The following is a 20,353-nucleotide window of genomic DNA, read 5'->3' as shown; positions in this document are numbered from 1 at the left end:
AAAATGTCCTGAAGTTTTTCCGTTCTGGCACAAACTTGAGAGGAGCAGCTCGAAGAGCCTCTGGGAATGGAGCCTCTGAGCCCCGGGGGCTCCACACTCAGGTCCTTGGTGTTGGGTAAAACACTGCTCTTGGAAAGCTCCTGCTCTCTGGAGCAGCCTTTTCTAACTTTCTGCCTAATTAACTTGGGCTGTCATTCCAGAATATCTTTCCCTGGTTTATTACTCCCTTCCTCTCACTCCAGCACTGTTTAGAGCTCCTGCATTATTTACAGCAACTGCAATATTTGGAATGTGATTTGTGCAAAGGACAGTTTGCAGAGAGCTGTATTGCACTATGTACCATTCCTGCTCTCTGAGGAAGCAGATATTTAATTCCCAGATCAGTAACCCCCTTAATCTGAGCAAACCTAGATATTGAGCTGGAAACTAAAACACAATAAGTAGCAGATAACAATATTTTCAGCTTTCTAGCTCTCATTAATAAGCCTCTGTCCCCAGTGCCCAGTTCCAACGCTGCTGTTCAATACTGCAGGGTTGCTGTGGGTCAGGAGCAGCTCTTGGGGCAGGGGGGCCTCACTCACCAGCGCAGCGCGATCTTGATGGGGGTGGTGAGGCAGGAGGTGAACAGGTCTGCAGGCAGGTCTGGGATCATGGGCAGCAGCTCGTTGGCCTCACAGGCTGCCAGCTGGATGCAGTTCTTCATGGAGGGGGGCAGAGGCATCTGGGCAAGGGGGTGGTTGGGGTTAATGGCAGCCACCTGTGGAGAACAAGGCAATTCCCCAGGGGGGAGTCAGGAAAGGTCAGGAAATACCCCAGGGAGAGCTGCCAGTGCTCCCTGGAGCTCTTGGTGACTGTGGCAGCACCAGCACAGCTTTAACTCACATCTCATTAGCAGCACTCAACTAGGTCCAGAGTCAGTCCAGAAATACCTGGTAGACCAGACCTCAGTCTATAAAGTAAAAATGCCCTATAGACCAACATTCCCATTTTCCAAAAGCACAGGGATTCTCCTGTTTAAGATTTTGACTAAGAATATGATCTCTGAGACTAATAATTCAGGGAGTGAAAACATAAATTATCTTCTCAGCACCTTTCAGAACTAGGTAAACAAAGTGAACTTCAGCCACCAAAGTTTCTTTCCAACATTTTGCATTTTTTTCATTAGGGCAAGATATAGAATCAGGAGGTGAGAATCCCTCTGGCAGATTAAAGGAAGAGCAAACTCCTCTGATCTCCTTGCAGGGAAATGAGGAACAATTATCCTGATCACTCTGGCAGCCCCTCTGGAGCACGAGTTGCAGCTTTGCTTCACTTTTCATGAATTTGAACAATTGGATAATTTATAATTTTCCAAATGAATTCCCCTTCATGCTTTCATGACGCCGTGAGCACTCTGCTGTGTCTGGTAGCAGGGCTCTGCTTTCTATTCCCCATGAGCAGCAGCCTCAGTCAGGCACCAGGAGTTAATGAAATCTAAGGACAGAATGAAAAGCAGATACATAACCCTGGAAGTATTTTCATAACCAAATTAACTGGCAGTGTTAACCTCTGCTGCAAGAGCAGCAACACTAAAGCAGCTGTCCCACGTAGCCTCACATTCCACGAGATGACAAACCCTAGAGAAGATGGAATAATGGAATGTTTGTTGAAATAAAGACTTTGTCACTTGTGCTCATCCTTCTCCCTTGGCTGGACTTGCAGAGGTTTTCCTGCACAAACTCCACCTGGGCAGTGGATCTGCCTCACAGAGAGGTCCCCTGGGGCTGCTCCCCCCACAGCAGCCTCCAAGCCCTTCTGGAGCTCAGCACCAGCCAAGGGGAAAAGGAACTTGGTGAAGAAACCAGGGAAAGGCAAGGTGAAGTCAGACCTGTTCAACCTGCTTGGGAACAGAATGAGAAACCAAACCCCAAGTGCTGAAGAGAGCATTGTATCAACAAAGGAGAAAGGTCCCAAAAACATCCCAGTAAGTACCAGGCTGTCAGGGAAACCTGGGGAAGGACATGTAGACCACCTTCTTTGTCTTCTGCTACCAATTCTATTGATCCCTGTCTGGCAGTTTCCTGTTCTTCCCAAGCAAGAGACTATGACAAGTTTCTCATTGTTACAAAATATGGAATTGTTTTAGGGAAGAGAGGAATAATGAAATGCTCTGTATATCCCAGGCTATCAGGCTGTCTTCTTCAGCACATTGGAATTTCCACCTGCCAAAGAGCCCCCCCGCAAAGCATCTCCAAAATCTGGAATTCCAAAGGAAAGGACTGACAGGCAGGGACACTTAACATCTGTTTGGAGGTTGTATTTGTGACACTCAGTTGCCTGACTAATTAATATTCCTTCCTTGAAGTTTTGGGGTTTCTAATCCAGTGTCCTAGAAGTGTGAGAAGTGAATCTTTACAAATGTCCTTTCCCTGGGAGCTGCAGGCAGTAGGGGGGAGGCTGCACAGAACATTCCAACTTCTTCCCTTCCACTTTGCATTTCAGATTTGCTCCAACAAATTTATTACTAATTCCATTTACAACCAAAGACAGCTTTTCATTGGGAATGCATTCCACACTCTGCAGAACTGGAACCACCAGGACAATCCCTGTGTGGATCAGATTTTTGGTCTTTCACATTTTTGCATTCACTTCAACAGCACAAAACCACAACTGCATCAAAATACAGCCCCAGATACCAGAGTTTTGCAACCAAAATAATGACGTCTTGTTCACCTCAGCATTCATCTCAGCAGAAAAGACCATTAGGGCCCAAATTGATTCTATTAACATTAACATTTAATTAGTGCTTGTATTAAAAATCATTCCAAGTTTAATGGGATAGCAAACTGAACCAGAAAGATCAGAGTGGCAAAGTTATTTGCAAATTAATTTGCCTTCCAAGACAGTTTTAAACACATTTTTCAGTGTATACACAGCAAAGCAAGCTTAAACTTCATTTGTGTTCAGTAAAAGCCAGCAGCCTGAGCTCTCACCTCCAGCTCCTGCTCTCTCTGTAGTGCAAACTGCTTGAAGGACTTGACAATCAGGCCAGCGTTGGAGCAGTCGTAGACGAAGATGGAAGGGCTCCCCATCCAGGTCTGCAGGTCGTAGATGGACAGGGGGATGTACTGGGTGTAGTTCTGCAGGAGGAAAGCACCACTGCAGTCACCAGGGAAGGAACAGGGCCTCAACTGGGTGAGGTTGATAAAGGGGTCTCCTCCAGCCAGGTCTCATGAGCTTTTGGAGATGTATATCACAGCCAGGATAGCTCAGCTACCTTAGAAGGCACAAAATCAGCAGGATGGCTTCTGTGGTGGTGTTGGAAACAGAAAAGTTTTAATAAAAGGCAAAATAACACAACTTTTTACAAAGAAAAATTGAGCCAGGTGCAAGAGGTTCTTGCTCCTGGTAAAACACCTCACAAAAGCCATTTTTTCCTTTGTTCTCTTCTTTTTCCAGTAAATTGCTCAGGTGGGACTTTTTGGCTCCTGTCCAATTGGCCATCCTTAAGTTTGAGGTGAAGTCCCCCAGGTCCTATGAGGTGGCTTTTTACCTAACCAAGGAAAGAAACTTCTGGGTTTTTTTCCTTTTTAAGGAGACAAAGGATAGTTTTGTCACTCTGTCAACAGAGGGCACATTTCTACCTGAGGTAATAAAATACACCCCCAAAACCCAACTCTGAAAGCCCAAAATAAAACCTAGATTGGACTTATTAATGAATACAAATCTCAGTCAGTATCTATCAATAATGAGGACGTGAACCCAAGTCAACACAAGCAACAAGCTGATTTTATTGTGGCATTATTTGAAACATCCAACTCTAAAAAAAAATTTAAAAAAAACAGCCCAAAACTTTGCCAAGAGTTTTCAGTATTAGCTATTTAGAGCTCTGATATGTGCTAACAACTCCAAACAGCATTTAATAGGCCAATTTTATCCCAAATTTCTGCAACACTGATAAAGGATGCAAACCAGCTGTCTTTAATTTAACATCAAACATCTTAAACTGAAAACCCCATCAATAAATCAGGATGGCTAATTAAGCCCCTGCAGCCCATCAGCACTACCCCGCCTGAGCCTAACGAGATGCTTCATAATTTTATTACAGCTTTAGCTTCTGTGCAACTTTCCAAATTATCCATTAAAATTAAAACCAACAAAGCTGCCTTCAACAGAGTGAGGTGCCCACAGTTCCCTTTCTGTAAATAAGAAGGATCCTGTTCCTTGTCTTCCATCTTAATGAACACCCCCAAATAACTGGAGGCAAGAGGATAAAAATCAGCCACTTAAAATCAGCTCTGAGGAGCCAATCCTGAACCAAGCGAGCTGAAAATATAAACCACAGATTCCTGCCTGCAAAGAGTCTCCACCAAACACCCAGTGGCTGCCAGCAGGATCCTTTTCAGCTGCAGAGAGCAACCTGGTGTTCCTCCAACCCTGAGCTCAGCCCAAAATCCTCAGGAAAAGCTGTGATGTTCCTATTAACATCAGCAGGATGATGGATGGGATCATAACTCTCATTTAAATTCAAGAGACTTAAAATAGCTGTAATAAAACCAGTAAACTTTTTACAAAAATCAAATTTTCAAGGACACGTATCAGCGTCGATAAAGACAGGAGGTATCATAAACCATGTGTTATGTAAGGCAGGGAGGGGTAAGGCATTTCCAAACCCAGTTTTGCCCATATATAACAGTTTGGGTTGTTTCATTAGAATTAATAGGGAAATTTGTTGATAAAAGCTGAAGTTTTAGGGAGCTGGAGCTCTGCAAATCACTGCGGGGTGGGATGAGGCATGAACAGCCCAACTTCAGCACAGCCTTTCTTAAGGTCACCCCTCATGTGAAGCACATTCCAAGCCCAGGAAGTTCCACATAAAAAACCTGCTCTGACACATCTCATCAACGATATTTTATGGGCAGGCATTGTTTTACCTTTATATTTCCAAGGCATCTTGCTCCAGCTAAGATCAGATTATAGCTCTGATTAATATTGTGGCATTTCCAAGCAGAAGAATTTTACGTTCCAACTCTACTGTGGGGGTCACATAAAACATCAAATTTGCTAATGATATGTAAATGAGGCAATTTGAAGCAAGAAGGGGTGTTGAAGCAGAGTGAAAGGGTGATGCTTTGGTGCTGCTGCCATGCTGGGCTGGACACACTGTTTGTTCCCTGGCTTGGGTATGGAGGAGAAGTCCCTGCTCCAACACTGCTCCCACCATCCCTCTGTGCCCCTTCCCACAACCACAGCTCAGCTGGAAACTGCTGGTGGGCAGATTTCATCCCCAGTTGCTTAGAGAAGAGCCCAGAGATATTTAAAATTTGCAGAAAAGCTCCTCAAAATGTCAGAATAAACACGTCTGAAGTTGGGGCATGTTGATTTTTCTCCTTTTGAAGCCACATTGAGATTTGCTCATGAAACAGCAACTAAACTAGAACATTACTCCTTACTGATACAACACCACCTGCAAAACCAAGAAATCTGTCCCATAAGAATCTGTGAAGAAAATATCCAAACATATCTAGAAAGACAGAATTTGATAGACATATATAATAGCCCTTACCAGCCAATAAACTGAGTTTCACTCTATTGCTACCAATGAAGTTTAACAGGGTACCTTCTAAAATTTCCTATGAATTTATTACAGCTTTAGCTTCTGTGCAACTTTCCAAATTATCCATTAAAATTAAAACCAACGAAGTGGCCTTCAAGGGAGTGAAGTGCCCACAGTTTCCTTTCTGTAAATAAGAAGGATCTTGCTCAATTTCTTGTTCCATCTCTTGTTCCATCTCAACGAACACCCCCAAATAACTTATATTTATAAACAATGTAAATATAGAAAAGACTTCTTCTTGATGAAGAAACTGAGTCCTGTCTGCTTATTTCTACAAGTGAGGGTGGGCAGGCCCTGGCACAGGTGCCCAGAGCAGCTGTGGCTGCCCCTGGATCCCTGGCAGTGCCCAAGGCCAGGCTGGACACTGAGGCTTGGACACCCTGGGACAGCGGGAGGTGTCCCTGCCATGGCAGGGGTGGCACTGGGCGGGCTTTAGGGTCCCTCCAGCAGTCAGACTGCAGGACTCACAGCCAGCTGAGCTCCCCAGAAGGCTGCCAGCCTGTGCCAGCCCAGAACCCACCTTGTTGAAGACCCAGATCTCTCCGTTGACCGTGGGCCGGGGCACGCCGTGCCCGTTGTAGTGGAACAGCACGCGCTCCTCCTTGGCGTTGCGGCGCAGCGACGTGCACAGCTTCTTCACCTCGTCCACCGTGGGGTCCAGGCTCTGCTTGTACCTGGCCTGGGACAGCAGGGGACACAGTCACTGCTCACAGCCCCTGCTACTGGTGCCTGAAGTTTTATTTCCCAGATTCTGCACTGCATTGGTACAGAACTCTGAACTCCAAATAAAGTATCAGCAGTTCTCCTCACAGCTCAGGGACACAGAACAATCCTTTTGCAGCCCCAGAACCAAGGACACCGCTGCACCTTCAGCCCAAAAAGTGCAAACAGGGAATGGAGGAGAGCAAACTGGGAGGGTGGGACTGCATCACCTGGAGCTGCAATTGACAATGCAATTGGACAATGAACCCCAATGTGGAAATGGACCAAAAATCAAAGTGTGAAAACTCGTGACCCATCATCCATCTTAGGTGTAGCCCTGGCTGGGCTCTTGTACTGCCCAAGGTGTATCCTTTGAGACCTTTCAAGAAATCCCTACTTTATTGCTTTAGCTCTGTCCAGCCTCTGTTGCAGGTACCCCTTCCAGGCATCAATGCCAGTGTGGGTAGGAACTGGCTGCTTTGGGAAAGGAAACACAGAGCATTGGTGGTGGGGCTGGATAAACAAAGTGTGTCTGCTGCTGTGTGGGACTCACACACACCAACAGCACAGGTTGGAGGGGGCTTAGCACAGCTCCCAGCTCCCACTCACTCACTCACTTCCAATTATTAATATTCAGAAAGCCTGAGGAAGGTGAAATCTGTTTCAACATTAGCCAGTCTCACAAGTAACCCCTGACTCAATCCTCCAATTCAGACTCTACACCTCCAACTGAACAAATTCCCTTTCTTGAAGAGAGAAAATTGTATAGGTTGACACCATTCTCGAGACAAAAGGACACAGAAGGCCCAGGAATTTGACATTCATACAGTTGGTAATAAGGGGAAAAGTGATGGAGAGCCCTTGGAAACTGTCCTTTGCCTTGGGAAAAACGGATGTATTCCCCCAGCTGTGCCTCTGGACACCCCGTTACCATTCCTGTGAGCACCAGACTCGGGGCACATTGGAGGATGGAGGAAAAATCAAACTGGCAAAAACCCCAATGCTTCAAACCCCTCTCAGCTTGGCTGAGTTCAAGACACCCAGGTAGGAGCTGGTTTGTCACGCTCAAAAGTGCATTTTTTGAAGTAAGGCCAAATAATAACAGAAAGTCTTTCAACTGTCCTTTGAAAGACAAAAGCCTGGCTCTTTCTCTCTTCTCCAGAGCTGCAGAGACTCAAACCCCAGAATCACAATAAAAACCTTCAATCTGATGTAGTGAAATAAAGACCCAGATTTAAGAGCAGGACAAACACATCGCTCCAAGAGCTGCCATTGGGAGCTTGTTTATAAACCAAACCAAGGCTGTAGAATTTGGGGCTTTTTAGGTTTTTCTCTGTGACAGCCAAATATGATAAAATCTTAAAATGTCACAGGAAAAGAGGATGAAGGATTTAAATTGTTTATCAGAGAAGCCTGAAGAGCAGACAGAGTGCTGCTCAATTAACAGTCAGAGTCTCCAACCAGCAGGGGAGAGGGAACAATGAATGGCAGCATTTAATGATGGCAACACCCAGGAAAAGCAAGCAAAAGGAGGAAAAATATGAAGCAAGAAGTAGTGATGTGACACCCTCATCCTTTCTGGGAACCTCAGCACTCAGGAAAGCCAAGAGGTTGCATTAATCATCCCACGGAGCCCCCACCTCCTCCTCTCTGCACTCAGAGCAGTGATAAAGACACTGATTTGCAAAAATGTGCCCCTTAAATCCCAGCCTGGCTGCTGGCAGCTTCACCAGCCACCCAAACCACAGTGCTGGGGAATTTCAGCTTTTTTTTCCCTCAGGAGAACAGGCTCATTCCATCCCTCCTCACGTCCCTGGAGCATCAATATTAAACACAGCTCGCAGTTAATGGAGGTGGATTCAGACTCTACAACTAAAGTCTGTAGATCTCAATTTCCAAACTGCAAACAGATCATTTGGGCCTGAAGAAACACGAGGACGAGGGAATGGAAAGGAGGGGAGGGAGCTGTGAATAAGCACAGTCTGAGCCCTGATGCCAGCTCAGGACTCAGGTGGGAGTTTTAGCTATGACAAGAACCAGGTCTGTGAGTAACACACCAGCCCAGGTGGTGCCTTTTTTGTCTTTTTCTTTCTCCCATTGTTATTCCTCTTCCTTCCCTGTCAAGGTGCTGATTCCTTCCCCTCCAGCTCCCAGCACAGCTTTCCAGCACTAATGAGGGCAAAAGGTAACAGAGCCCCAGAGCTCCGTGGGGCTTCACCTCAGCAGCTCCTGGAGGTGCCACAGCCACTGCCCAGACTTGGGGCTGTTTTCTGCTGGTTTTATCAGCCTTGCCCTGAACACCAGGCTGCCCTGCTGCCACCAGCAGGTGCTGCTGACAGGTATTTGCTGCTGTTTGCAAGAAGCCTGTGCTCCCTGTGCCATTGCAGACAGCACACAGCATCTGGAGCAGCAGAGCTGGCCCAGCCCTGACGGGGATGGCAGCTGCTCTTCTGTGGGAGTGTGAGCTCCTGATCACCTCCTGCCTCACTGGAAAGCTCCTGTCCAAAGCAATAACCTGGCGGCCTGATCAGGAGATTCTCATTATTCTGCTCACACAGGCAAAGTTAAAAGTTTTGCTTGTGTATCGCCAGATTTCTGTGAAACGCTCACTGGTTTATCCAGCCTTGGATAAACAGTTAACAGTCCCTGTTAACTTGTGACAGATAGGATGCCAGTTTTTAAGACATTTCACCTTTCAGTGTTGGAACTTCAGAACTGATAGAACACTGCACTGACAGATTTGCAGGAAATGGGAGGAGTTTCAATAGAAAGGAGTTCTGGCACCCAAACCAGGAAAAGAAGCCAGTCTGGGGTAGCACCAAGTGGTTTTCCTGTGGACATTTCCCATGTTTAATGCTGAAATGAGAAGTGAGATGGTGCCACTCTGAAGCCATGGTGCCAATCATCCCCTGACATCCCACAGAATGATCTCCCACATTACTGTCTGTTTGTTTCACAAGAGATTTACTTCTTTCAAAGGGAAAAGAAACCAGCCAGGTGTTACTGCCGAGCAGGGACCAGCAGTGACCTCTCCAACACGAACCTGTCCAGAGGGGAAAATCCCCTTCAGTGGATTCATCAGTTCCTGCCCTCTGGAACCTCAGGATGCACTGGCTGCAGAAATTCCCACAGTCCTCTGGATTTTGAGCTCAAATTAATGGCTCTGCTTTGGAAACTTCACCTAATGACAGGTTTTCCTTTCATTTTTAATGGGGCCAAGACACTGAGGAGAAACCCCAGGCAGAGACCCCTTTCCTGAGGAGCCAGGGCTGCAGCAGCTCTGTGGCTGTGCCAAAGGCTTGGCTGTCACCTGAGCCACCAGAACTGGCTCCTCATCACCTCCCAGACTCAGCTCTGCTCACCCTGCCAGCTGCTGAGTCCAGGAAACTCAGCTCAGGACCAGGTCCCGTGAAGAGGAAGGAATGCAGAGTGCCAGAGGTGACAGAACAGGGGACTGAAGTTGCTGATGTTGCTTAACTCTCAGTGGCAATGGAAAGCTCTGGAAGCCAGGCCAGGTTCCCATCTGGCACTGCCCAGCCCAGCAGGCACTGCTGGAACCCCACGGCTCTGCCAGCAGGGAGGTGGATTTTTTTCCCCTTAAGAAAACATGAGGTTAAACCTATTTTCTCATCACAGCTATAAAATTCAAGCCTTCCTCTTTCACTCTCCTGCAGCCCCAGAGCTCAGTCTTTGTTGCAGAAGGACTCCACAAGGCTCAGACCACAGCTTGTGTGTGATCCCACGCCAAAACCCCAACCCTGGCCCAGCAGATACAAAGTGTATGAAAAATGTATGACAAATGTCTCTGCTGGCATCCAGAGCCTCTGCTCTTCACAAGCTATAACATCATCCATCCTCTTCTCATTCAGCAGAACAAATCCTGAAGTCACTCCCCTTTTATCCCTAAGATACCTTACTGAATGTGTTCCAAATTTATCCACAGAAGAAACTACTCCAACATTCAGTATTTTATACTGAAACTGCCTTTTACACCTCCTTGCAGAAGAAGGATGCTCCTACCCAGAATCCATAATGAGATATAAAAGCTTTATTTGGCTGGAGATTGGGTTTTTTTTAAACAGCTTCTGGGTGACAAAGAATCCCAAATGCAAGTGGCACACACAAGGCACTGCATGTGGTGAGTAAAAGAAATAAAACAGAGGCAATTCAGCTGCAGTGTGTGAGGTTCCAATGCTCCCTCTTGAGCTGCTGCTCTGGGTGGTCTGCAAGGTCCCCTCCAAGCCAAGTCCATGATTCCACACCTGCAGGACATGGACAGCCCTGGGGACTGGAAGGTTTCCTGCCCTGTGGAACCTCAGAGCAGGGCTGGGGGGGATTTCCTGGAGGAACCAGTCCCAGCCCAGTTATCCCAGTGCAGAACCCATCAGCTTCACATCAGCAAAGCCTGCCCATGGTGGATCCCAAACCCTGAGGTGCAGCTGTCCCTCTTCCTCAGCAATGCTTCTTCCTAATCCAAATCCCAGGGAGCAGCCCAGGGTGCAGCTGCCTCTTGGAGCAGATCTGCATCCCAGTTTCCAAAAGCAGAGAAGACATGAAACCTGTGACTGTGCCATGCACACAGCCAGCCTACTCCACATGATTTAATTAAAAGGAATCAAAGCAAGCTAATTATTCCAAGAGAGGGGTTTTGGAACAATGCCCAAATTGGAAAAAACTCTACTATAAGAAGCCTCACAAAGAAGTGACTAAAACCCAAGAGGAATGACACCAGCAGCTTCCAGGGCAAGGGTGGGCAGGTTCCACACCAGCTCTCCTGGCTGTGTTACAAACCCATCCCTGCTGCTCAGGGGTCCACCCTGGATCAGCATCCCTGCTCTCCCATGGGAAGTTCAGCCACACTGAGGCAAATATCTCACTCTAAGGCAAAAGATAAAACCACCCCAGACAGAGATGCTTGAAGACCTGTTAAAGATGAACACTAAAAATCTTGGATTAAGTTTTCTCTTAAGTGAAGAGCATAAAATTGAATTAATTCATATTCCCCTTTATATAAGGCAGCTGCCAGTTCGATGCAATGTGTTCCTGAGAGTGTCTGGAACAAAGTGGGGCTCAGACACATAAAACAGGCACATATATGTCAAAAATTCACAGCCAGGATGAACATGTGGTCCACATAGCAAAGCAGCACCATTATATTTTACTTTTTAAATCTCCTGAACACATTGGAGCATCTAAGGAATGAACAGGAACATGCCCAAAAAGAAAAAGAAAAAAAGGAAAATCCAAGATGGGACCAGACAATTTGAGCAAGCTGAGAAGCCCAGAGCTGGTGCAGCCATCCCCACCCACGGTGGGTGACACAGTGAGACCCCCCAGTTCCCACAGCCCCATCCCATCTGCAGGAACCAAAAAGTACAAACTGAGTTATCTCAAGTATTGAATGACTGAGCATCACCTGTAGATGGTAAAACCCCTCTGAAAGCACCTGGGTACCAGGAAAGGGGAAAGCTGGAAAAATTACATCACTTTCCAAAGGAATCCAAAGGAAATCCAGGCTGAGCTCTGTGCTGGGCACGTTGGTGGAATAATAATAAACAAACAGAACCATGAACAAACACTTTGGGGAAGAGCCCATTCAGCATCTCTAATGAGAAGCCAGACTTTTCAAATCAAACTCTTATCTTGTAGAGTTTCCTAAAGAAATCAAAGAGCACTGAGATGAGAGGAAGTATCTTTTTGATATAAAGCCATTTGGCATCCCAGAGGATATTTAACAAGATCTCAACACAGATTTGGAGGAAAGTCCATATATAAAGACTTGCTGATAAAACAGGCAGGTGGGGGAGAATCCCTAATTTTGTCCACGGAGGGAAGGCTCTGGGAAGCTCCAAGAGGATCTGTTTTGTAGGCTGACTCATCCAGCACAGCCACAAACATCCCTGGCAGGCAGGGGCAGGAGCACTGCCTGCTGCAGGCAGGGCTGAGCCAGAGGCACTGCAGGGCTCAGGCCACGGGCAGGGCTCAGCAGAGCTCTGCAAGAGGATTTTCACTGCCACTCTTCTGTACTCACCAATTTCCTCTCCCTAACTCCATTACTACAGGCTTCTCCCAGGGTTTGTCTCCATGTGCTGCCAGGCTGGCCTGCTTCCAGGCCTGCTGAGGGGGAAGCTGTTCTAGCGAAAAACTACAGCTCTTCCCTCACAAACAAAAATACTTTGTTCTTTGGTTCATCCAAAACGGTGATTAATAACCCAGCCCTGCAAGTCACCGTGATTTCACTTCCATACTGACTAAAGCACAGCTCTCCTCTTGCATCAAAGGCAGGTTTGGGATCCTGCACTTACACTGCCTTTGGAGACACATCAAAGGACACACGATTTAGAGCTGCACGTGAACACTTTTTGGGTTTGCACAGTTCCACAATAAACATCCCAGGGCAGGACCCAGCAGTGCCAGGCAGGATCCCAGGGGCAGGATTCCAGGCAGGATCCCAGCCCAGGATCCCAGGGCAAGATCCCAGCCTAACCTGCAGACTCCAGAGAGCAGAGACACCCTGATCCTGTTGTGTGATAAGCTCAGAGATAACTCAGCCCTGTAAGAAGTGACTGCAGCTCATCCCCACTGCCCATCAATCACAAACCAAATCACCTCAAGCCCATGCTGATATGGCCACAATAACTCTGCTTGGACACATCATGCAAATACAAATTATTCTGAATCATATCCACAGACTCCAAACTTCTTAATTTTATATTAAAAAAAAAAACCACCACCTCCTTTAAGGTGTTTTAATTTTAGGCTGTGGGCACATAAAATTACCCTGATGCAAATTCATGAGGATTAGGCCAAGATAATAAAAACTGCATATTTAAGTACAAGGGAGTGTGCTGGAAATCCCAAATTGATGTTACAGGCAGCAGTTTAACCTGGTTAACACAGGCCAGGAGAAAACATTACTGATAAAATTATTAGTCATTGCTAACTTGAAAAATATTCATTACAGTGAAGACAAACTATAACTTTGAGATGCTTTAATTTAAATACTAAACTAAGCCAAAGGGAGACTCCTGCCAGTCTGAGGCAAGTCCTCTGCAGATATCAGGGTGCATTTCAAACCCCTCTCATCTCCCCTGTGCTGATTCCCTCTGGAGCAGCCCGAGGCTGCTGGACCTGCTGATGCCAGGACAGGATGGTGTCAGGAGCCAGCTCTGAGTGTGGCACATCCCCTCTTGTGCCTGGAGCCAGCAGTGGGGACTTTACCTTCCCTCTGCAGTCTCTGACCTTGCTTTCAAGTCCAATGTGAAATGAATTCCAAAGTACCTAATCCTCACTGTGCAGGCTCGGGATCCAATAACACTTCCAAAAAAAATGCCTCGGAGCAGTTTGTTCATGAGAACTGATGTTGACAGGGAAGACAAAAATCAGGACAACCAACCTTGAGTTGCTGCTACAATACATCCACAAGACAGGTGTGTTCCTCAGCAGTTACAAGCTGCTTCACACTGCAGGTTTGTGCCAAAGTTCACAGAAATTCCACCCACCAGCCTCCTGTGTTTGGTACAAATCCTTCCCTCTCTGTCAAATAACCATTCTGAGAGGGCTGTGCAAATAATTGCTTGCTTTTACACAAAGGGAATGGTAAAAGAACTCAAATCTGCTTCTCATATGCCAGGTCTGCACCCTCAGCCTGGTGACAGCTCGATGGGTCACATCACAGGGTGCCCTAACAGGATTTTATGTACACCCCAGGTCACATCTTTCAAACCTGCTTAGTCAAACAACGTAAATCCTAAGCATCAGTGTCAGCCCCATTCCTTCTCCAGAACCTCAGTTTTATGAGCTCTTTAAAGGCTCTGCACCTTCTTGTTTGTTAAACAGAAACCTGGATCTTACTGGGAGCCCAGTTTAGGCTGCAGGAATACAAACTGGTAAATTCTCAGACTGGCTGTCTTTATACCCTGGCCAGAGTGCATCATGCTCCACGGAGGAGCTGCAAGGCTGGGGCCCTGCAGGGCAAGAACTTCATCTTCTCAATACTAAATAATTGTTTGGTGATTTCAGTTCTCCTCTGATTGCAAAGTAATTGCTTAATGAAGCAATTTTCTGATTAAAAACACCTTAATGAGTCAGGAGAAGGAAAGCCAATCATTCCAAGGCTTATGCTTTGCTAATCTCCACAGGAAAGGAGTTCAAACCAAAGCACCTCAGGATTTCCTCATTCTGCCTTAGAGAGGAGCAGGAATATAAATAAAAATGTGAATAGTTTCCTCTTTAATCTCTGAGTTTTGCACAGAACTGGAGGTGTCTGTTAGCAAGAAGCTCCTTTGCCTGTGCCAGTCTCCAGCCCTGCATCCCTGCCCAGGGGATCCATGCCAGGTGCATTTGCTGGGCACAGAGCACCAGGGTGCTGCCAAGGGATCTGCAGGAGGCTCCTCCCTGTCCCCCATCCCAGGGATTCTGCACTCCCCACCCAACACAAAGACAAGGTGTTTTTAAATAGGTCACCCAGAGCTGGGTGGTAATTACAGAAACATGTTAATCAGCTTTGCCAGGCAGAGCTGCTTTTCTCTCCAAGAGCCTTTTCCTGTCAGCTCTTTCTTCCCATCTCTGACAAGCTGACATCAATGGTCACAGGAAAGCACCCTCAAAAGCACAAACCTTCCTCCCTGCCAATTCTGGCCCCATTTTGGTGGCAGAGCACAAACCAAAACAGACATGAAGGCTAAAACATGGGAAATGAAGTTACTGCCAGAAGCGTGGACAGGAAGGCAAGGGCTTTGAGCAGAGTTAGCAGGAGTTCAGATGCTGGGTGATCTCTTTCCTTCCAGCACATCCTGCCCACAGAACTCCAGCCTTGCAGCAGGTGCAAGACCCACAGGATTTCAGGATTTTCCCACGAAAGTGACTTTGCAAGTTTGCTGGCTTAGCTCCAGAATGGCAGCCCCGGCTGCCTGCAGTGCATGGCCAGCTCAGCTCCCAGAACAGCTTAATGCCACTGCCTGGTCTCTGCAGCTTCTGAACACACTTCCCCACAGCACTCCATGCCTGCAACTATTTTTTTTTTCCTATTTGTGACTCATTTTTCCAGGAGAATCTCTGAAAAATCGGTATTAAGTACACCACTGCAATTTCACAGTTTCCACTTTCAGTGGTGTGTTAAAGATTTATCAGTTTGGGGTTTTTTTCTCACTATCAAAAGCATTCAAACATGAGCTGTACCCAGAGCTGCAGCAGGGAGCTCCCCCCTTGCACAATTCCCAAATCCTCAGTTATCCCTGGTCCAGGAGCCCTGCCAGGTACAGCTACTCCCAGGTGAGGGTCTCCCCACCCTGCCAGGTGGGCTCCAGCTCTCCCCAGCCAGGCCATGCTGAGGCAGGGTTGGGATCAGAGCACCTGGAGAGCCACCAAGGAGAAAATTACAACCACTGACTCATTTCTGCTCATTTTCTCCACATTCCCAAGGCATTCAAGAGTGGGTTCATCACTTGAAATCTGTGCTTTCCTGGCCCAGTGCTTCCAGAGGGGTATTCAGTGAGGCAGCCCCTGGCTGACAGTGACACCCTGACCACGACAGGTTTTCAGCCAGAAGGACAAGAGCAATAATTGGGTTTCACAACTAGACTTGTTGACTCCACTTCTGTGGCAGACTTTTTTTTTTCCCTTGAAAAAACCCTGCTGGTTTATGCTGAAGACAGTTGATCTTTAACAAGACAGCAAAGGATTGATACAGCAGAATTTTGCAGAGCCTGAAATAGCTGCCAAATTCAAGAGGCTGTTGGGAAATGAAAACCAACAAACACAGACCTCTAAGGAAAACCTGGTTTTGTTAAACAAGGTCACACTGTCTTTTTGGTTTTTTCCTTCCTATTCATTTTTTCTTACATGTTCCTACATCTGCAGATATCTCCTTCTGGAGACCAAGTACCAGCTTTTCCATGTTCCCCTTTGGAATTCTACAGTATTTCTTCTGCAGGAGCAATTAGTATTTGCTGTTGTTTTAAAAGAAAAACCCTACAGAAATAAAGGAAAAGTATGACTCACTGAGAGACCAATAATTAGGTCATGTGTTCAATTAGTTTTCATGCTTAAGTAGTTACTCTTTAGGAAATGCTCCCCCTTTGATGTGCAGCAGCAACTTCCCAATTAATTAGGCAGAAAAAAGCAATGAAGGAATGAAACCTCAGACACCGAATCAAAGCCCAGAGATCTCTAATGAGGGGAACAACAGCATCAACAACAGACAACATGCACTAAAAGGTAGAGGCTTTCAATGATCCACTTCAAGTATCTTGGCTGTACTTCCTTTGAAATTAAGAGAAAACTGTTGGGAAGCAGACTAGAAGAGAGGGAGAAGCAGCCTGTTTGATCAGAAAATCACTGTTTCCTTGAAGGCCTGCCACAAAAGAGATAATTTATCCATATTGTGGGAGATGTGCCCTCAGAGACCATCACTCACTGATGCAGACAGGAGGCAGCACACAACGGGTGAGACTGGATCAGAGAGAAATGGGAAACCCCTTTCTTCACCACCTGCCCAAGGAACAGCAGCAGAACTGCCACGTTCCAGCTGCAGGCATTCCCAAACACCAGGACTTGCTTGCTTTCAACCAGCCTTCCCAAAGGCTTCCTAAAAGTTTATTTAATCTTGTCTTCTAGATTTCCCCAGTCCTTTCCCCCTGCAGGATTTTCATCCCTCTTCATGGCTCACAGATCTCCCTCACCCCAGGGATGCCCATTCAGGTATAATCCATTCAGCTCTAATGAAATCAGCTCCTTCCAGGAGAGAATTAACACAGCCCCAACGACTCTCTTAGCGAAAAAGGAGGAAATTGAGAGAAGAAAAAGGGAGGCAAAACTGTAGCACTTGAATTTAAAAATCAATACAGTAATTGACTTTGTTTTATGTAGGCAAGTGGGTGTAAGGGGAGGATTCTTTGGGATGTGATGCTTCAGTCCCTTGGCCTTGCTGGTGGTTGGTGCAGAGGGGAGTGCTGATGGCAAATCACTGCTTTGGGGTCAATCTTACAGAGCCCCAAACCCCTCACACTCCATTCAGCTGCTTCTCAGAGGATGCTAAAACCCCACATTCTACAGAAGAGGTGCCCTTCAGCTGGAAGGTCTCTGTACAGAAGATCCCAGTACAACAGCTCAGCAGGAGCCATGCAGGAGCTGAGTGTCTGCATCCTTCTCACCTCTCCTAGGAATGGTTATGAACTGCAGATTTTGGCCTTGCTGGCAGGACTGGGAAAGCTCATCGGAGAATAAAGGACAGGATTGCAAAAAGCAGCTGGTGCAGGAATGCCACTGGGATATCTGCACCAGTGAAATCCCAACAGAAGCAGCAAAATGACTGAGGAAGGAGGAAAAAGCCCTGTGAGTGTTCTGGTCAGTTTGGAGTTAAAGGGAGAACCTGGCCAAAAGCCAGACCTAACAAAGAGGAAAAAAAAATCTATAATTTCATGCAAATTTAATAAGCATATGGTCCAGACTACTTCATAGCAGGTCCTGAATTATGTAAAGTGTGCCTCATGCAAGCCCAGCCTTTGGCTGCACTGCACACCCACAGGATGGAGGCACAGGGCACTGGGCTGTGCTGGGCAGGGCATGGCCAGCAGGAGAACAGGGGAACAAAGCCAGGCAGCAATTCCATCCCTGCCTCATCCCTCAGGCTCTGTACAGGGATCAGTGCACACGGGGTGCTTCACACACAGCTCTGACAATCCCAGCCTGGAGGGTGCAGGAACTCAGTGCTCCAGAGAGCAGAACACCTTCATCCAGCTCTGCAGGGCTGCAGCACAGGGCCCAGCTCCACTGCCAAACTGGGGCTTGCAGAGCAGTAACTCCTGCTCATAAAAATCCCCACGAGCTCCTGCATCACCATAAAGCATCCCACTGCAGCAGCACTGGCAGCTCACAGTCCACCAGCCCTGTTTGCAAAGGCTCCTGACTCTTCAGCCAAGGCTAGTCCCTGCCTTTGCAGTGGCACAACGTGCAGTGCTGCCAAGAAAACTGAATTTACACCCCAACAACAGGGAAAGGTTTGCTGCTCCCTGCCTGCACAGCAAAGCTGTGCTCTGGCTGGGCACCTGCCACAGGGCTGCACCTCACACAGGAAGGGTTCTGCAGGGGCACTGAAGGGGGTCAGCACCAGATAAACCCCATTTCAATATTATTACCTAAATGTTTTAAATACACGGCTGCACCTCACACAGGCAGGGTTCTGCAGGGGCACTGAATGGGGATCAGCAGCTGAGAAACCCCTTTTCAACATGATTACCTAAGTATTTTAAATACAGGGCTGCACCTCACACAGGCAGGGTTCTGCAGAGGTACTGAAGGGGGTCAGCAGCTGAGAAATCCCATTTTAACATGATCAATTCCTCACCTAAGTATTTTAAATACAGGGCTGCACCTCACACAGACAGGGGTACTGAAGGGGGTCGGCAGTAGAGAAATCCCATTTCAACATGATCAATTCCTTACCTAATATTTCAAATACAGAGCATGCCAGCAGCCTCCCACAGAAACTCCAGTTATTTTATTCTGGGCAATTCTGTCTCGGCCAAGGCTCCCCTTTCCTGGTGCTCCACCAGCAAACCCCAGCTCCTGCAGGCATTCTCTCCATCCCCTCCCCAGTGCCTGCAGGGTCCTGAGCAGAGCAGCAGTCCCAGGGAAGGTTTTCCCTCTCTCAGGCATTACCGGGTCCTGGGCTCTTCACTTTCACTCCCTTCTCTCCTTCCATTCTTAAGCAGCCCCTTTGATCCCTGTAATTGAGCCTCTTTCCAGATTACCCTCAGGTTTAACCCCTTCCCTGCCCAGTAAAACTTAAGCCCCAGACCCAAGGGGGTGTTAGTCTAGAGCTGTCTCAATTTTCCTTCCACTTTTTCACCAGCATCTCAATTTTATCTGCACTGAATTGCAAGAACTCGGTACTTGTTCAGAGAACTCCTTATCAAGACAGATCGAGCCCACAGCTCTGTCATCTCCTACCCTCTCCCCCAGTACAATCTTCATTTGAGAACTGCATGAAATGCCTGAATATTGCTTAACTGCAGGATTTTGCAGAGGAAACAACAGCTGAAGTGGTTTCTACTCCCGCAGCACACAAATTTATGTAGCTACACAACAATAAAGCAAAGTCTTAAATTTAATCAGAACAAATACTTCAAGCAATGGCAAGCTGATAAATTATTTAGAAAGGGGCTCAATAAGACCTGGAAGGAAATATCCATCAGCTGTGCAGCCTGGGAGCTTCCAGAAACAAGGAATTTTCATGCTTTACCCCTCGTGCAGTTTTCTTTCAGAAAAGCTGTTTGTACTGAGCACAAAGGGGGATGTTTGAACAGAAGGACTGGCTGGCAGTGATGGCACAGGGCTGGTCACACAGGGGTCACCACTACCACCACCCAGGGGTGCAGTTAGCACCCCTTGTGCATTCCCAACAAGGTGCTGAGGCAGCAGCTCCAGCCGGGAATGTCAGCTATTTCAGAAGATTGTTATGATTTGTTCTTTTCTCCAGACTGCCCGGTTTTCCCCAAATTGTCTCCCTTCCATCAACTCCTCAACCATTCCAAGCCCCCAAGAAACAGACAAAACTGGATGTATTAGTATTTATATGAAAGCTCTAGGAAATTCAATAATGCTCCTATTGTTTTATTGCAGATGGCACACCAACTTCTCTTTATTACTGCAGAAAGCTCCAGAGCCCTGTGGAGTGCAATAAACCAGGACGTGTTTGGCTTTGCAATGTGGCAGGGGCTGTGCTTTCCTGCAGGAACCAGGGAACCAGCCCAGCTCTGGGATTGCCTCCACCAGGCCCACGCAGGGAACCTGCTGCTCCTGAGCTGGCCCTGCTCCCCCAGCACAGGGCTCTGCACAGAGCACAGAAAATGGGCTGGTTTCACCTTTGCTCCAAGATGCTTTTTCTTCTGTTTAATTCCAGACACTTTTTGAATTTTCTGTGAAATTCTCGTGCTGTTGAGATTTAAAAATTGTCAATGTGCCATGAGGAAAAACGCAAAAGGGAAATTCTCTTGTCTTAACTGAACACGAATATCTGCCATAAAAGCTCCAAGACATAAACACCCTTGGAAA

At 47.0% G+C, this 20,353-nt stretch overlaps 1 protein-coding gene across 2 annotated transcripts in view; it reads right to left on the bottom strand.

The window, feature by feature from the left end:
* The window catches only part of RPTOR (regulatory associated protein of MTOR complex 1), a 101,226-nt gene that overhangs the window by 67,466 nt on the left and 13,407 nt on the right, over window positions 1-20,353 (bottom strand). For both annotated transcript variants that reach the window (XM_064395898.1, XM_064395899.1), the window contains exons 4-6: window positions 6,117-6,275; window positions 2,973-3,119; window positions 582-757 (exon numbers count right to left, since the gene is read on the bottom strand). In XM_064395898.1, coding sequence (XP_064251968.1) covers window positions 582-757; window positions 2,973-3,119; window positions 6,117-6,275 — 482 coding nt within the window. The remainder of the gene's footprint in view (window positions 1-581; window positions 758-2,972; window positions 3,120-6,116; window positions 6,276-20,353) is intronic.

The sequence above is a fragment of the Passer domesticus genome, chromosome 20 (assembly GCF_036417665.1).
Source record: "Passer domesticus isolate bPasDom1 chromosome 20, bPasDom1.hap1, whole genome shotgun sequence".
Lineage (NCBI taxonomy): Eukaryota > Metazoa > Chordata > Aves > Passeriformes > Passeridae > Passer > Passer domesticus.
This window is presented reverse-complemented; position numbering and strand designations above follow the sequence as displayed.